At 45.2% G+C, this 18,904-nt stretch overlaps 1 protein-coding gene across 4 annotated transcripts; it reads right to left on the reverse strand.

The window, feature by feature from the left end:
* Positions 1–652: 652 nt before the first annotated feature.
* Positions 653–18,630, reverse strand: HAO2 (hydroxyacid oxidase 2). 4 transcript variants are annotated; one of them, XM_066617232.1, is made up of 8 exons: positions 18,500–18,630; positions 17,104–17,255; positions 13,660–13,943; positions 12,798–12,806; positions 7,632–7,847; positions 5,427–5,585; positions 3,641–3,710; positions 653–708 (listed from the first exon to the last, which is right to left on the reverse strand). In XM_066617232.1, the coding sequence occupies exons 1-8, from the start codon at positions 18,628–18,630 to the stop codon at positions 653–655; spliced, it is 1,077 nt and encodes a 358-aa protein (XP_066473329.1). The 4 variants fall into 4 exon arrangements, with proteins under 4 accessions (XP_066473329.1, XP_066473330.1, XP_066473331.1 ...); XM_066617233.1 differs by lacking the exon at positions 12,798–12,806; XM_066617234.1 differs by lacking the exon at positions 12,798–12,806 and having other exon boundaries at positions 7,632–7,831; positions 13,656–13,943.
* Positions 18,631–18,904: the final 274 nt, after the last annotated feature.

The following is an 18,904-nucleotide window of genomic DNA, read 5'->3' on the forward strand; positions in this document are numbered from 1 at the left end:
GCCACTTGCTGGCACATGAGGTATCTATCAGCTCGTGCATAGCAAGGTTTATGGGCGCAATCCACCTGGAATTTCTGTTGCACTCATCCCACCAGCATGAACAAGAGCTGTACCAGGGAATTATTCAAAAAAGCAATACATTTGGAAAATAAATGAGATCATTAATCTGTACATCTTCCTTTTTCACTCTGTGTCTTAAAAAGTGAGTTTCAGCGGGGGTGGGGTGGGGTCAGTAGGTGGATTTGAATTGATTTCTAGGCTCTGCATGAGGCCCACCTGGATGCAAATAATACAGTCCTTTTAATATTAAAAAATCCAGTCAGAGCATAAAGCTGTTGAGCAGTGCACATGGCATTGTCTGGGCAAGCTACAGAGTGAGAAAACGTTGCACCATTGTGCCAGGGCTGAATGTTTCTTAAGAACGTTTCTGAGGTTGGGAGACAGTCTTGAGAAGAAAAGAAGTCGATCTCATCAGTTGTCAGGTGAAGAGCTGAGGCAACAGTAAGCTGTCTACTGGGTACACACAAGAGAGTGCTCCAGTCTGGTAGCACATTTTCTGATCTGGCTTTGAGAACCTTTTCCGTCACTCCAAAAACCATGCATTGTGATGGTGGTTGTGATGATTTCTGAAGAGCACCTGCTGGAGGATCCTTTACAGCCTGGAGTACTGAAGAAGATGTGGGCCAATTTCTGAGACGTTTCTGCAGCCTGGATGAAAATACACAAGCTCAGGACAAAGGGCATCCATTCAGTGCTCAGCACATCACACAATAGCAAGGTTCCTTGGAATGAAACTTTCCTGAGTTTGATTTTTAAAGTACAAATTCTTTTCAGTTTTGGAGCTAACCATCCTTAGGAAGCCTGCTTAGACCCTTTATTTTCAATCCACTTTCTTGTTCAGATCTAGCTTTTAGGCAATGTTTTTGTGGGACTGATTGGATTTTGTTTGAGCCACTGCTATGCAGGATGGGTGGTGAATGCAGTGTTCTGCTGACTGCTTTTGCTCTGTTAGGTTTTGGGTTGGACTTTTTAAAATGTTCTGATACTTATTACGAGTTATTACTCGTATAATTCTTAAGAATTTGCTTTTCACCACTTTGAGTCCCCCTCTGGACAGAAAACCAGGATCATTTTAAGCCATTTCTGACCAATGTTCAGGACCAAATGTGTACACCAGGGGTGCTCACACTTTTTTGGCTCGAGAGCTACTTTGAAACCCAGCAAGGCCTGGAGATCTACCAGGGGGGAAGAAGCGTCTGACAGACAGCCCCTTTGAAGTATGGAGCCCCTGCTGGACCAGGTCAGAGGAGGCCCACCAAGTCCAGCTTCCTGTGCCCCACAGTGGCCCACCAGATGCTTCAGGAAGCACACGGGAGGCCTCTCCTCTCTCCCCACCCCACATACTGGGAGCAGCCACAGGTCCCCCCAAGAGGCACATGCCCAGCCTTGCTGAACTACGGCTGGGCATGGCTGGGCTGGGTTGGGCCGGACCTGACTGGAAGGGAAGGGGAGGGTCACTCAGGGCCTCCCGCGGCAACCACCATCAGAGCGACTCCATCTCGAACGCCTGCCCCTCCCCCTTCCGCTACGGAGCCCCAGGAAGCGCCTCAGTCCAGTGCAGCCCAGCTCCCCCTCCCGCCGCCGCCCACTTTAGCTCCTGCTCTTCCAGCATGCAGCACCACGAAACTGATGAAACTGACTAGAGTCTAGTCAGTTTCGTCAGTTTTGTTGCTGCATGCCTGAAGAGCAGCTAAAGTGTCAGTTTCAGTGTCAGTTTAGTGTCAGCTAAATATGTCAGTTTCGTCTAGTCACTAGACGAAACTGACATATTAACAGTTTGGAGAGACAGGGCTCCGCGATCTACTCATTTTGCCTCGCGATCTACCGGTAGATCGCAATCCACCTATTGAGCACCCCTGGTGTACACCTATGAGCTGGGAAAAAATGGGTTATTTATCCAATGCATTTTGAGATCTGTTAACGTAAATGTTCGTATGTAGAATGCTGTTAGTTGCTATAGAATTCCAGGAATCAGGAGTACATGGGGAATAAGGTTGGAGCATTTGCTTTTTTTTTACCTAGCAAGAAATGTAGGCCAAATCAGAAAAGCTTGTTTCATACAAAGCTACCCACTTAACTGATGGCACAATCTGGGTTAGGATGAAGAGTCTTGGTGAGAGTTGTGAAGCATCTCCATGAATTTTACTACATATCTAGAATGTAATTCTGCTCTTACAGTTAAGTGTCAGGAATCTTTCTACCTCAAAGAAAAACTATGACTTAGGTGTATTATCAGTTATGTCTGTTGTCTGTTGAAACTCAGCAGTCTTATGTTCATTCCACTCAAATCATACCAAAGAGAGATAATGGCTCCTGTCTCACTACAAGTATCATGTCTACAGCCCACACAAAATAAAGAGACTTGAATTGGTCACAACAGACTTCTTCGCTTGTTTTGGTGAGACTTGATCATGATAATGTTTAGCAGAATTTGGAACACTTTGAATAGAGAAACATGTGGGTGGGGAGGAAAATGGGAAGGAGTTGATCAGTGAATGCTTAGTAAGAGCAGCAATGGCACAAACAGTAGATATACTTTTCTGATTTGAAAACAATAAAACCTAGTAGTTAAAATCATGATGGAAACTAAGGGTAAACTCCAGTGGGAGGTTCTCCAGCGCAATGTTCACAGAAATGTATGGCAAGTACACAAAAGCACAGCAGAGCTCTTCCACAGCTCCCATACAGTTCTCTTGAGAACCTGCATTGTGCCCACGGGATGCTCTTAGGCTGCAATCCTATGCACATTTACTTGGGTCCAAGAGCCTAATCCTATTGTGTGTGTGCTGGTGCAGCAGCATCAAAAATGGGCACACTGTATCCAGTGTGAGGGGGGCAGACCAGGAGGCTTCAGAGGCTAATTTAAATTCCCTTACACCTCTGTAAGCCTCCCGACCTGCGACAGGTCTCCTCAGACCTGCACTAGTGATTTCGCTGGTGCAAGTCCAAGGAGAGAAAGGGGGCAGGGAGGCTGCAAGACAGGGGGATAGGATCTGGTGCATGCTGTTGCCACCAGATCCACCCCTCCTGCAGCTTTCCCACCCTGATATGCCCCCTCCCTGCCCAGATTCACCCCTCCTCACCCCCATTATGTTCTCTCTACCCCCTCCCACCTCTGTTGCTGATTTGCCTGCTCCTGAGAGCCAACAACATGGGTGGAAAAGCTTTGGCCTTCCCACCAGTGTCCCTGGCAGTGCACTACTAGGTGCACTGCGGGAGCACCTTTTACAATGGCACTGGCTGCATTACAGCAGTCGGCACCAGTGGAAGAGGTGCTAGGACGCTGGCCAGTAAGTATAGAATTAGGCTGTAAGTCCCATTGAAATCAGACTTACTTCTGAGTAGCTATGCCTAGGGTTGTACTGTTAGTCCATTTACTTTTAAATCTGTGCTCCTGCAGTATGCTTGCATTACAAATGCTATCATCTAGTATTATATATTCTTTGGAGTCTTAGCCTCTGCCTTGACCTCATCGTTCCATTTTCCTCCTTTCTTTTGGCAGGTATAAGATCAGATGCACATTTTAGCTACAAAGCAGCTCATAAGAAGGGGAACAATCCTAGCAGGGGAAAATGTTTACCAGCCAGAGCCATTGACAGACGAAATTCGTCTCTTAAAATCTTCAGTACTTCTTTAAGTCCTTCTTCTCCCTGTTCCAAAAAAACAGAAACACTGTAAATCATATTAGCCAACATAGGCTGAAGCTGGACAATGGTTTTTGGGAGAGGAGGGCATCATTTCCCAAAGTAGACATGCTCCCTTCTTTTGTCCTACTGTCCCCTCTAATCAAACAGCTGTTGAAGCACTACAAAAACCGGTCTAATCTGTTTGAACAAGATGATAGAAGGCTGATTGTGGAGTGAAAGAGAGCAAGGATACCTCTTTCCTGCCGACTCAAACATGCTGGGTGTATACCATGAATATAAGCATGTGGGATGAGACAGGCTAATTAAAGGCCCCATCCTATCCAACTTTCCAGTGCCAATGCAGCTGCAGTGCAGCCCTGAGGTAAGCAAGCAAACATTCTCTTACCTTGAGAAGGTCTCTGCGACTGCCTTCCCACTGCAGGATGCAGCACATGCTCCATTGGCACAGCTACATCAACACTAGAAATTTGGATAGGATCTGGCTCTAAGGGTGCAATCCTATCCACACTTACCTGGGAGTAAGCCCCATTGACTATACTGGGATTTACTTCTGAGTAGACATGCATAGGCTTGGGGTCTAACGTACTGTCTGAAGCTCTCCGAAGCAGCCATTTTCAACCACTGTGCCGCTGGGAGTGGTCCACAGGTGTGCCACAGGAATGTGGGGGAAGGTCATTTATTAGTAGGGTCAATGGGGATTGTGGGCCCCCACTGGCAGCATGGTGTGCCTTGTCAATTGTCAAAAACCTGAAGGTGTGTCTTGACAATTTTAGTGCCTTGTCAGCGTGCCATGAGATGAAAAAGGTTGAAAATTACTGCTCCAAAGAGTAACACTACTACTGCTGCCCTAGTTTATCAGTTGCAGACATCCAAACTGGGATGGCAAAAGAAGAGGAGGTTAAATTCCAAGTTAGGGGACAGACCTCAGGTGAGTCCTGAATAAAGACAACCGTCTAGCAAGCATCCCCTTTTTGCAGTATGATGGTTCTCCTCATCTTTTACACTTCTCATGCTTTCCTGAAGAACCCCTCATGTTATCTTGACTTCACCGAGGGCAACATGCTGACTTCCTTTCTTTCCTTTGGTAACTTTTTTGGGAGTTACATTTCCCACAAGAACAATTGGGAGAAAGATCAAGGACTCAATGAAGGCTGACAAATATTATAAGGAATATTGCTTTTCTAAGGAACAAGTGAAACACTCTATAAAATACACAGAAGCACTATGTCACAGGAGGGATGTAAGGCTGCAATAGAGCAAGCCCCTTTACACCAACCTAAAGGTCCACATGCCCACAGTGGGGCTTGGCTTTATGGACACAAATCTTTCCTGTGCTGAACTGCAAGCTGGTTTTAAAGCTCCCACTTGGCAAACCGATCTTCACGCCCATATTCTAGCCCTGGAGCATGTCCTCATTGACTTATTGTGGCATGAGTTTTTCAGAGGCAGTAGTCCACTTCATCAGAAGCCTGAAGTAGACTGAGAAGGTAGTGTGTTGATGCACAGCCATGGGTCACAAATATTGGAGGTGAACATCACATCTGCCTGGAGAGAACTAGACAGCCTAATTAGTGCAGCACTGAGCAAAAATGCAATACAAAAAGAAATGCGAGACATGACCCACTGCAAGTGGGAAAGGAAAGGGAGAAAGTCTGCTTTGATCAACACAAGATGATTGCTGTCCACACAGTTATTCATACAGACTCTATGCTTAGTCACCTTATAGGCCAGACCCCATAAGGCAGGCCTTCCAATAAAGACACATTTTGCCCCAAGCGCTAGCGCTTTTAGTACATCGCCTCCTGTTCGTATCCCTCCATCCAAATAAACTTCAACTTTGCCTTGCACCGCGGTTACGATTTCAGGCAGAGCATCTATCTGCAAGGAAAGAACAAATGAAAAACTCACAAATGGCCACAGAGAGAGAGACATATGTGGGGAGAAGACACAGAGAAACCTTCCAGTGGTTCATAGATACCCTTCCTACACCTTATTCTCATAACCACAGATCACTGTACAAGCCTCTTCCCACCATACAGAAACAGATGATTATGTTTGACTGAATGCTATACTCATGAATTCTGCAAGCGTCTGGCTTGCACCTATTTAAAGGCCAAGCACATATTCTTGAGGCTATGCTATAAAACCAGAATTGTCCTACAGTATGTTGTCCACAGTTCAGAATCAACCTTATTAGACACAGCATGTCAAATGCCAAGCGGAACACTGACTGACACCTTCTAGCATTCATGTTATATGTATGTGTAGTAAATATAGAATGTACAAGCACTAGGTTTTGAAGGCCTTGGCAAATGTGGCAATAGCAGAACACATTCTGCGCCTGCGTGGCAAGAGCAAACTCTTGGCCTTGGTGATGACTCTGAACCCAGTGCTGTGAACAACAGAATCATATCTCAGGAATGTGTATTGTGGTTAAGCTAGCTAGTAGGCAGCCAGTATAATCTTATTAACCTTTAATAACCCTTAATGTTGTAATAGTATTGTGTCATATTTTTAAGATTCAATAAGGGCTGAGCAGGCTAGCCAGGAGGAGCGCATTCTCTCTCGATCTCCCAGCGTTCTGCTTCGAGCTCTCCTGCCAGCATTATACCCTTTGAATCCATGATTGCCATCTCATCCTTGCTCTGATTCCTTGCTATTTCAGTTCCTACTAACCCTTCAGTGCATCTGCTTTCTGTACTCCCAGCAAGCCACCAGGCCCTAGGCCTTGTGGGCTTCCCAAGCAGCATCCAAACTGTGACATCTTTCAGTGCTCTACACTCCCAACAAGCAACAAGGCCATAACAAGCCTTGGGTGCTTCCCAAAGCAGCATCTTGCGCTGCTACATGTATGCGTGCTCAAGAGACATGAGATTAGGGCCAAAGTAGATGAGACACAATATCTGCCAGTAGACCTTCTGATTCTTTCTTGAATTTCTTTTTGTGTTGAAAATAATTCATAATTTTTTATTACAGTAGTTAATTTTGCATGCAGTTGTTCAAAGTTTCATGGCCCCACTGTAGCACAGAGTTAGGTAAGTCTGGTTCTAGGCTGGTCAATGGCCTTAGGTTGCAATGCTATATGCATTTTCTTGGAGTGAGCCCCATTGAACGCAATGGTATTTACTTCTGAGTAGACATGCCTAGGCCTGCATGGTTAATGTTGTCTTTTATTCTGAAAGACATTCTGTTGGATTCTAATGCGCTCTTGTGTGAATGAGTGGCACTTCTGTTCACACAAGGGAATGGGGGTAGTTGTTTATCCTTTTCCCAGTGTAGCCCTTCATGCTTCATATAATCTTGTCCTCTGTTGCATTTGCAACAGCTGGAAAGCGCATTACACTGTTGGAGTGCTCATTCCAGCAGCATAACAAAAGATTGGGCTGTTTGTCTCCCCAATGTCCATCATCAGGTTACACCCTGAGGCCCCAGGTATCCAGCCCTGATCTTCCTGGGTTTCATCTTCCAACCTTTAGGGTCTGATGCTTCAGAGCCCAGGCAAACCAATTTTGGGTGTTCAAACAGCAGGTCCACTGAAAGGTGCCTTTTTCTCTTTTTTTCAAGTCTCTTTCTCGAGAAACCCATTCTCATCTTCTTAGCTTCAAGTAACTCAGAGCTCTCACACAAAGAACAGGTTATCTTAAAATCTTTGATGCACAGAAGAAAATGCAACATTGTTGTCGACAATTTTTGTGCCTTGAACCCCAAACAAGGAGCTTGTTTCCCACCTTCATGTTGCACAAACAAAACAACCCTTTTCTTCAATCCAGGTTTTACTTCTTCTTCCTCCCAACTCTGTTTCTATATTTCTGTAGCATTTGCATAGGCATAAACACACATGTTATTCAAGTGCACAAGCAAATAAATCTTAGCTATGGATATTCCTGCACATGTGAACATGGGAGATGAAGGTCCATCACTTACCGTCGCAGGTGCTCCATCCAGCTGTCTCCCCCCGTGGTTGGATACAATAATCCCTTGAACTCCATGTTTCACTGCCAGTTCTGCATCTTCCTTTGTCAGGATTCCCTTGATGATGATAGGCAGGCGCGTCAAGTTCTGTAGCCAGTAGATGTCATTCCACTTGAGAGAACAGTCTATAGCGCCAGGTGGCAGCCCATATTCTGAATTTTCTTCACCCTGAAGCAGAGGGACAGAAAGAAACCTAATGACTGATCACACTACTGGTGTGATCACACTATATGTCTGAAGGTTATGGTAAACTTTGGTGTATGGGTCCTGTGAGGAACTTTCCATTGCCTTGCCCTTCCCATAGTGTAGTCATATTTAGGTATGTTCTCCATTTCTCTTTGCAATTTATTTGTTATTATTTTGTATTATAGCAGGGGTCTCTAAACCTTTCGGCCCAAGGGCTGCATCAAATATCTGGCACAGTGTCGGGGGCCGGGAAAAAAAATTAGATATAAAATTCAAATAAATACATTAGAGATGGAACTTAGATGAATGAATAAATGAATGGGCTCAAATGTCCAGGACTTCTCCAAGCATGAACACAGCCCAAGAAATTAAGCACACAATTAAATGGACCCCCATTCCCCCACCCCACAAGCACAACTCTGGTTGTGTTTGGTCAACTGGGCCAGAGGCTCTCAGGGGATCAGAGGCTGGCCACGGGCTGAATAGAGGCTCGCTGCGGGCCGCATCTGGCCCCCGAGCCAGGGTTTGGAGACCCCTGTATTATAGCAATCCCTTTCTCTTGTTGGCACTGGTTTTCAGATTTGCTGTTTTCAAGGCATCTTTCTACAACCACTTGTCCATCATGGAATTTCTGCAGAGGATTCTGGGGTGTGTTCGAAAGCCTCTTGTACCTTACTTTATTGCACATACATTCAGAATGGGCCTGAAGACCAGGGCTGGCCCAAGACCGCCTAACCCTTGAAACATCAAGCAAACGCTGCCCCCTTACCTGATGATGTGCCAGCCTCTGCTCCCCCCCCTCTCCCCCCACTCTCAGCACAATCCTCCCCTCCACATTTTCTCTTCCTCTGATTCCCAGTGGGAAGGTCTGAAAAAGGAATATACAACCACTTGTTGTCTCTTTTAGTTTAGATGCCCTTGCTAAAGGGGAGAAGTTCTGAAGCAGGGCCTACTGCAAGTTTATTCAAGGGTTTGATTGACCTTCAGTAACCTGTGGTATATTCCAAGTAACTTGTCTTGTGTGTTTATTGTGGAGTGCAGGGCAAGTGTTACTGATGGTCTGACTTCAGTGGGCTACAACCATGATGTGGAAAGTAAAAAAGATCTACCACTGCTACAATGGCTCAGGATTGGGAGAAATAGACAGTACAGGAAGTGATATAAAGCTCCCTTCGCGCAGCAAGCTTTTTGTGTGCTTTGCTGGCCTCTCAGATCAACCACTTGCAGGGATACATTGCAAAGAACTGTAGTTAAGTTTGCTGTTTAGCCAAACATGCTGTTTGAATGGAATGTAGACCGAAGGTCAAAATCCACAAAAATGGCTGTTTAGAAGCCAAGCTGCAACATCCCACAGGGAAGAGACTGTGAAAGCAGAATGTTCCATTCGTCAGTTCAAGGCTTTGCTCCTCTGCAAGGCCACTGAGCCTCTTCAGGGAAAAGTGCGTGAAACGCCTGACGCAAGGAAGGCCAGAAACCTATTGACATGTTTGAGGTCTGAAGGAATTTTGTTCTACTTGAAATTAATCATTAAATGAGACTTATCCTGATGCTAGTTTTGTATTATTTTGCTTCCCTCAGAAAAAAGAATAGCATACACCCTTAAGGTGTCATTACTTATCTTAGTGACAAAATTATGAGAAGGCTAAAGATTCTAAAATTTCTGGCTTGTATATCAGATGTAGGTGCCCCCTGTGGTTTTCTAGCTCAGCTGTCTATCTGTGCCAGCATGTTGCCAGCAGCTTCACAACCTTCCCATTTGGGCACAAGAACTTGCTCTTTTAGAGATGTGGTTTCCACGTCAGACATGCCTTTTTGGAAGCCCACCTTTCTCAAATGCGACTGAATGCTGACTATTGACTGAATTTGAAGCCTTCATACATTCACAGTCACATCTCCACACAAGCTAGCAACCTGAAGCTTCTTCCTAGGGCTGACTTCTCAAGTCTCCTCAGAAATCCTAAGACACAAAGGGTACAACCTTGGTGGGCTAAAGGGCTGGTGCCTGGCAGATCAAGGGTTACTCTCTGAGCACTGCCAATGCTTTTATTCTGTCTGTGATATTGCATTGACTGTAAAAGCCTGTCCTACACTGCCCTACAAGCCAAGGATATTTTTGTCCCTGAGGTTCAAGATATGCTGGAAAAACATTCATCTGCTATCAGGTCCCAAAACAACTCTCCCCAGTCCGTGAAAGTGAAGGTTATGCGCTCCATGGTTATACTTGGGGCTTGGGACTGCATGTGCTTTATATCAGGGTGTTCTCCAACTTCTAGAGGCCCTGAATTGTTCAACCTTCAAGGAGTCAACTGTAGCAATTCAACTCTCAAATCCTAACAAAACTTTAACAAGGCATTCCCCCAAAGCAAGACACTGACCCTATCTTGTCACTGATTTAATAGGAGCAGGTTGCCCCTGGTAAATAGGTGTATGCAAGAAAGAAAACGGTCTTAAATCCAGAAAGCATTCCATGGAGCTTACATCTATTTTTGTAATTAATTCCATCTGTTTTCATGTGCCTTATTAGTTTTGGGTCATTGTCCCCCATTGCTTGTGATCTCCACTTAGTTGCTGCCATTTTGTTTTCCCACAAGGCTCTGCATGTTGCATCAGTCTGGGGGGGGGGGGAGAAAATGATGGCTGCAATTTTCTTCACAAAGCTCTGGGACAATGGAACATTCAGGGCATTATGGGAAAACAATGTATTGGTGCCAAAAGGTACTGGCTGTGGCAAATTCTGTCAACTCTGAAAGAAGTAACCCATCCAAATGAATCATGGATGTGATAATGAAAATGAACATCTTTGGAGCTCTTGTCTTCATTCTGGAATAAATGAAAATTCAACCAAATGGGGCTCTTACAGCCCAATCCTGAACTGCCTGGCTAGCGTGGCTGCAGCGGCACCAAGAACGGCTGCTGCCGCATCCTGTGCGCCTCAACCTGCCTTGGGCGGCACCTCTGGAGAAGGCGACTTTCATCCCCTTCCCCCGGGTAAGAGAAGCAGCCCTGCAATGGGGCTACTCACTTTACCGCCAACCAAAAGGTGTTCGTGTAGGGCGCTGAGCCTCACATGAATGCCTTGGATCCGGTGGAGCAGAGCTCCATGGGACCCGCCTCCCTGCCTCCCCCCGGCACGCCTCCCGCCCATCCTCTCTCCATCCTCCCCATGCCTCCCCGGAACACCTCCTTCTCACCCTCTCCCCACCCCCACTTACCATGCAGCGGCTCGGCGGTCTATGAGACCACCAAGCAGCAGAGGATAGGTGCCCACCTGGCACTAGCCCAGCACTGGGCTAACATGGGTGCTGGCCCGGTGGTAAGCCTCACAGATGTGACTTATGGCATGTTTGCAACTGTGCACTCCGGCGGAAAGCCACAGCACTGAGCTCAGGATTGGGCTCTCAATGGTTATGCAGTTTTCTCTTATATCTAGCCTAAATATAGTTGATCCTAGTCAACGAGACTAGTTGGTTCTAGTTCTGCCCTCAGAAACCACAGAAAGGTCTCTTCTTCTTCTGCATGACAGCTCTTCAGATACTTGAAGATAGCTATCATATCGCCCCATAGTCTTCGCTTCTCCAGGCTAAACATACCAAGCTCTTTAACCATTCCTCATAGGACTTGGTTTCCACACCCCTCCCCATCATTGTCACTCCTTCCCTGAACCCACTCCAGCTTTTCAATACCCTTCTTCTTAACATGTGGTTTGGGTTCTAAGCTCTTCCACGCCTTCTCTTTGGAAAATTGCAGAAGACTTTTGTATTTCAAAGAGTTAGGGGTTTGCACATGTTCTTCCTGATGGTAAGGAAAGCTCTTTCAATGCTTGGTTAAAGTTAAATTGACAAGTCATGTTCAGTTGTCTTTTTTTTTGCACCTGTTACAGGTCACTATTTATTAAGAAGATGCCTCCATTGCTGGTTATCATATCATGAGATATTCTGGACGTCAGTCCAAGTTCAAGCACCTAGACGAGGTCACATTTCAGGGAGTTGCATCCTATACAGGCATCCCCCCTTATCCACAGGTTCCATATCTGCTGTTTTAATTAGGCTGCAATCCTAACCACACTTTCCTGTGAGTAAGCTCCATTGAATAAAATAGGACTTACTTCTGGTTTCTTAGACTGGACTTAGATCTGGTTAGGATTGTGCACTTAGCTGAAGTTCTCAAATTTCCCCTCATTGAACTCGACTTGCCTCTCTTTGTTTGCAAACACTTTGCAAAAGAAAGCTTCCCCCCCCTTTTGCTTTGGAAAATGAATCAAAGAGCATGAAACTAGACTTGCAGTTGATATATGCAGAACTTGAGCTCAGTTGACTGCTGTAAGTTGGCCTGAGAGGATCGTAGCCTGTGCCTTTCATGAGCCAATAGACAGCCAGTCTGAGTGTCTGAGCCAATAGTTATGAAATTTTGTCTGAGCCAATAGGCTCACTTGCTGCGTACCTTGTAACAAGCCCTTGAGAGCTGGAGGACCAAATGGAAAACTGCTGCAGGAGAGAAGGCTGAAGTACCACTGGGGGAAAGGTAGAGGCTGCTGTCTGCAGAGCCACTGAGGCTATAAAAGGCTGCACCAGCACAGAGAGCTCAGGGACCACCAGGGAAGAGCTGCTGTGAGGAGTCTTGGAGAGTGAGCTCTACAGAGGAAGAGAGACCTTCAGGGAAGAGGCGCTGCAAGGAGTGAGCTGGGAGAGACCAAGCTACAGAAAGGAGCCCCTAGGAGAGCCTCTGAGAACCAGGGAACAACCATTCAGCCTTTGCCTCAAGTCCTGCTGCCTTGAGCCTGCCTCAGGTCCTCAGGGAATTTGGAACGAGGTCATTTTGATTTGTTTGGTTCAGGTTCCATTCCTCCTAATAAAAAGCCTTAAAACTTAGCTTTGGTGTCAGTGGTCTCTTTCGATCCTGCATAACAGTCTTGTAGACTTGTAGTGACCTCACTGTTGCTTCCTCCAGCATTCCTCTAGCAGCTGCAAATCTAGGTTCTTGCGGTCTGCTTCCTTTTCCAAAACAAATGGAAGAATAAGCTGCCTTTAGCAAAGTATTTGCAAATGAAGAAAGGTGAATCATGAGTGTGATGAGGGAATTTGAGTAGGATTTGTTATTATCTTTGGTTTTGGGTATCGATGGTAGCAGCAGGAATGTATTCCCTATAGGTACTGGGGATGCCTGTACTTTAGTCCTTGAAATTAGGATCCTTTCTGTATTTCTGTATTTCCTTTCTGTATTTCTGTAATTAGGATCCTTTCTGGTTTGGAAAGGATGACTGAAGGTATGCCATACCCATTACACATGAGAGGAATGCATCTGTATTGGGAGAGTAGCAGGTATTCAGGGATTCTACCACTTTAAAAGATATCGGGGGAGGGGGAAAATGGACAAATTAAGCCCAATGTGCTGGCACATGCCTTTGGTGCCATGTCTGTTTTTGGAGACATAACCCACAGCCCAATCCATCCTAATGCCCAAGCAGTGATGGATGCATGCTGCCATGGCTATGCTGCTCCCTGGCTCCAGGCTTCCCATTGGTTCCCTGCAGTGTCTCAAAGCACTTTATGGCACTTTTGCAGCATTCCACACCAGTGGAACACACATTCCACCAGCACTGCCTTTAGTATAGATTGGGCCGCCAATATATCATTCTGTTTGTTTGGAGGGATTTTGCTTGTGCAAGTCTGATAAATCCAGTTTCTGTCTTCATTCACCCATTGGTCTGTTCCTTGTTCTCTGTATCCACAAAGGACCTTCTGGCCATATAATTTCATAGGCCGTTTTTATGGGATTCTGTCAAAGATTCACTAACCTCAAAGGCCCCTTCAAAGTTCTTTACTGGCAGGCTTGCAGATGATGAGAAATTGTTGCGGATGTCATCCCGCCTCTTACCAGGGTATGGCAGATCAACTGTGAGCACCAAGGCCTGGAAGCCCAGTGCTTCTACCCGCTGCACCAACCGCTCTGTGAGGTTCCTCTTCTGGAGAATGTAGAGCTGGAACCATCGGAAACCTGCAGGTGCAGCAGCAGCTATTTCTTCCACAGAGCAAGAGGAGTAAGTACTGGCAATGTAGCAGGTATTCATGGCTTCTGAAGCTTTAAAAGATAAAGAGGTGAGGAGAAACAGTTTAAGCCCAATGTGCTGGGCTGTTGCCTTTGGTCTATGGTTAATGTTTGTTATTCTGTACAGAACAAGACTTTTAATGCACCTGTGGATGCCAGAGTTAGAGTGACAGGAGAGGAGGAATTTGGGTATGTACAGAAATGCACAATTAAAGTGGCTGAGGCTGCAATCCTGTATATACTTACCTGGGAGTAAGTTCTAGGAGAGTTAGTGGATCTTATTTCCAAGTAGACATGCCTAGGATTATGCTGAAGCTCTCTATTTTGGTGAGATGTAAAATCTTTCTTGTAGGACTGAACTCAGGAGAAACCATTCTGCTAGGTTCCCGTAGAAGCTGGCTGTGCGCAGTGCTGACTGACTGGCTGTTGGGTTACCAGCACTGACTGAAGCTATTCCCTTTTTTTAAACTAGTAAAAACTATTTTCTCCACTAGTAAAAAAAAACTCAACACACAAAATGATTCTGATTGTTATCGTTTTAAAACAAGGGTGGCCAATCTTTTGACTTTAGGGTTCCTGAGCCTTTAACAATTGTGCAGAAAAGGGAATTTCAGCGGGTATAGCTTGTCATCTATGAGATGAAAAGTTGCACCTGCTGAAATTCCCTCTTCTACACAATTGTTAAGGCCCAGGAGCCCTAAAGTCAAAAGGCTGGCCATTCCTGTTCTAAAACATGTGAATGCCTTTGCTTTACAGTAATTACAATTACCGTATATGTGGTATTAGAGACAGTGGGCATGTCAACTCTGATTGAACCTATTCCTGGAGATTTTTCCCCCTGCACAATGTAATACCATCAAGCTAAGGAGGAAGCTCTGTTAACACCCCCAGAACTGCTTTCAGTAGTTACCTAGACAGCAATGTTGATTCCTGGAGAATCCAGGTCAATCCTGGAAGTTGGTAACACTTCTGCTATCACAAAGTCATCTCCCTTCCTCTTTGGAGCAGCATTTCAAGTTTTAAGAATTAGATTGGTTTAAAAAAAAAAAAAAAAAAAAGCCAAGGTGGTCCCCAAAGAACCAGTTAATTGGAAAAGCACAGTAATTTTCTTTCTGTTTTTAAAAACAGTCTACTTAAAGCATGGGTAGGAAGGACAGAGGAAGAAAACACCAGTGCTAAGTATGTAGGTCTGAGGAATAAAGGCAGGGAGAAACTGAGAAACATCTATGCTGGTTCGTGTTTGTATGAACACTTGTATGCACCCTTAGAAGCTTGCAAGAACAAAATACTATGAAAGCATTAGAGGGAGATTATTGAAAGGGAGTACTAATGCAGACACAGGAGGAGGACTTTTAAAATAAGAATGTGGTATGAGCCTTTCAACATTTAGCACTTTCAGGTCCCACTGATTTTAATAGTACAGGTGAGCTCATTCAGAACTCTTTCCCACTTAAATCAATGGGATTTGAAGGTGCCTATCATTTTCTTGATAGTTTAATAAGAACAAGGACTTACAAGGTGAAAAGAGAAATATCTCACCGAACAATCTTTAAATGCATGACAAGATGTGATGGTGGTTATATATAGAAGAGTTGTTGCCCAGTCCTATCCCCCACTTGTGCTGGCAGAGCACGCACTCTGCTGGCACAGGCTGTCGCAAACATTCTTGTGAAGTATGTTGTTCCAGTGCACCAGTTAGTAGCACTGGCAGGAAGACCTGCACTGTCCTGCCGGCACTAGTGCAACATGTGCCGGGGCAGGTAAGCCAGTGTGGGAGGTGGAAGGGGAGGGGAAGAGGGTGGTGATGGGTGGCAATCAGGACATTCAGGCAATCAGAACAGGTGAGCAAATTGGGTCTGGGAAGGGGTGGAATTGGCAGCGCATGCCATATTCCCCCCCCCTTCCCTTGGCCTGATCTGCTGATATAGGGCACGTGGACTTGCATGGCTATTTACCAGTCGCAGGTCCAAGTTGCCCCATTGCGGTAGCTGGGAAATATAGATTTTTTTGGGGGGGGGGGGATATAGATCTGTTCTTTTAACAGGCTACTATGTATATGCTTTTAACAATGATCGTAAATGGGACTTACTCCTGGGTAAATGTGGGTAGGATTCAGCTGAGGATTGTTAAAAATTTTCCTGCTTGATGATGTCACTTCTGGCCATGACATCACTTCCAGTGGGTCCTGACAGATTCTCATTATAAAAAGTGGATCCTGGTGCTAAAAGTTTGAGAATGAATCTATTACAACTGTGAGCATGCAAGTAAGGCAAGGGTGACCTGCCATGAACAAATATAAAAGGCGCTTAATCTGAGGCTGCAATCCTAAACACACTCCTAAACTTGGAAGTAAATCCCAGAAAGGCGCCCTCAGCTGTAATACCCCTGCAAATTCTGACTTCCTTACTGAGCTTTGGCAGTCTTCAGTCAGTAACGTAATGACCTGATCACAGAAATCAGCTTGCAATAAGTATTCCTTTGTTTTGTTGGAATTGGCTTGCTACGCCATCTTATCCTCTCCCTTTATTCTGAAAAAAATGTTTTAATAGATTACTTGTGCTTTTCACTGGCTGTTAGATTGAACCCATGCTTCAGTGAAAGTGACTAGATAGATGGCTGGGTTTCACATCCTTTGTTGATCAAGCCAAATTAAATCCAGGATAAGCCAGAACTCAGATACATACAGAGGGAGGTGTGCCAAGCCTGAATTCATGGCCTCTCGTGGCTTGTGCTGTTTTTTCGGTACCCAGATAATTCAATCTAATGTGCTGTTGGAGGCAACTGTTAATGAACAGTTCTTGTCATGGTGTTGAAAGGTCATAGATCCCCCCTTCAAAGTCTACTCTCCTTCCAGACAGTCTCCAAACTTACAACCGAATCCGAACTAGCATTTGCACAGCCAGGCCACCTGGCCTGTACTGTATTCAGCATTAGTTGAGAGCCAGCTAGAAGTCTCCTCGGGGAAAGGGAATATTTTCCTCCTTGTCTCAGACAACTCTGTGGCTACTCGGGTCTCTTTCAGCTGCACAGGTGGCATAATTCTGAATGGCCTCATGTAGAGCTGCCTAGCCCAGGAAGGAGGTTAGCATGCAGAGTAGGAGGCCTCTGCTAATCCCATCAAGGAGCTGCTTGATGTTTCCATTGTAATTTAAAATGTCTACCTTTTGGTACTGGGGAAGAGATTCTGGCATACCTCTAGCTGTGCTCAGCTCTCCATCAGGCCAAGCTAACTTGTGGAAACCAGTGGGAGCGATCCCCACAGGGAAGCTGATTTTAGTGCCAAGGATTGTGGTCTTCGTGTCCATTGCGGACATATCCCGCAGCATTCGTGGCCGGAAACGGATTCTGGGAAAATGAGGAAATGACACAAGAAGGCTGGTGAAATCGTGTCTTTCTGGTTAGAGCCCACTGGAAAACCCAAAGAACTTCCAAAAGAAACTCCTCCATTCTGACGAGCAGGTTTCTCAGGTATTTCTGATTACGGGAAACATCACACAGTTGGGTTTTTGAAATTAACTGAAGCAAAATAAGGAACCAAACAGCTGTAAAGATGTACACAAACCAACATGTTCTGACATGTTCCACCATTTGGAAAAAGGAAAAGTACATTTAACTGTAGAATGTAATGTTTACATTGTGACTCAAAAGTGAAAAATGTAAGGAAAAGTGGGCAGGGGTATGGGGAATGTGTCTTTCCAGATGTGTTTTGCTTTTTTATTTTTAACGGCTGTGTGGAAGAGACCTCCTTGAATATGTAACCTCTTCCCTATTTAGAGATGTTCACTTATACATACTTCACATGTTAAGACCATCCCTCTTTATCCATATCAAGATTTTTTATATAGACATTTGGGAATGGTGGGGGTGGAGAAAAAAAAGATCAAAGCCCAAATCTGAACCAGTTTTTCAGCTGTGATATAGCTCTGCCAATGGGGCATATGCTGCATCCCGCAGTTGGGGGGCAGTCATGGAGGCCTCCTCAAGGTAAGGGAATGTCTGTTCCCTTACTTTGAAGCTGCATTGCCCTTAGGTCGATACTGGAAAGTTGGTTAGGATTGCGCCCCAAGTCTCTCATGGAGGCCAGTTCTACCTCTCATTTTACCCAATGATTATGCCTGTCACTGAGCTCTGGTGACAGAGAAGTGAACGAATTTGCCTCACATGCCAATGAATGAGTTCCTGGAGGCTGAATTGAATTTGGGATTTTTCTGCCTTGGTAGGAGAGAGGAGCAGAAGGGTCATCTTTCTCAGGTGTGCTCTTGCAGGCTTTAGGGACCCTTTGAGCACTAAGCATGGCTGAAGTGGAGGCGCCCTCCATGTGAAATGCACTGTCTGATGGGCAGCACATCCCCACGCTTTCAAGGCACATACATTACCCTGTTACAGTGCATCCGTTTTTGTGCTGGGTTACTCCACTTTATTTATGAGATTCCAAAATATCTATCACGTTCTTCACCCAGGCCTCCTTTTAGCACATATTGTTTTTGGGGCCAGGCATTAATTCCCTTTTGTTGTGTGTGAGAACTTAACATAGTACCTCTTGGATGTCCACCCTCACCTGTCCTTCAAAGATGAGCCTCTCATTGTACCTTTTATATGCCATCAGGTTGTCATCCCGGGTACAACATTCATCGGCACCAGCTGCAAAAAAATCCCAGCTGGCCTTGGGAAGATGTACTTTAGCATAAGCTTCAAAGTCTGACAAGCAAACCAAGGCCATTTCAGAGCAATCTGCGGGGGAGGGGTAGAAAAAGGACAAATATGATAAGTGCAGACAACATATTATTATTATTATTATTATTAACATATGACAATCCTGAAGCTGATGGAATAAACATAGAATAATAATAAAAAGCAGAAGGTCTTCTGAGAAAGTGGGAGATGACCTTCCTTCAGGAGGGAATTCCACATTTTGGGCATGGCCACTGAGAAAATTGGTTCTTGGCAAGTGTGTCCACATGTTGGCAAGAGGCAGAGGAGAGCCTCTCTAGCAG

Source organism: Tiliqua scincoides, chromosome 2 (assembly GCF_035046505.1).
Source record: "Tiliqua scincoides isolate rTilSci1 chromosome 2, rTilSci1.hap2, whole genome shotgun sequence".
NCBI lineage: Eukaryota > Metazoa > Chordata > Lepidosauria > Squamata > Scincidae > Tiliqua > Tiliqua scincoides.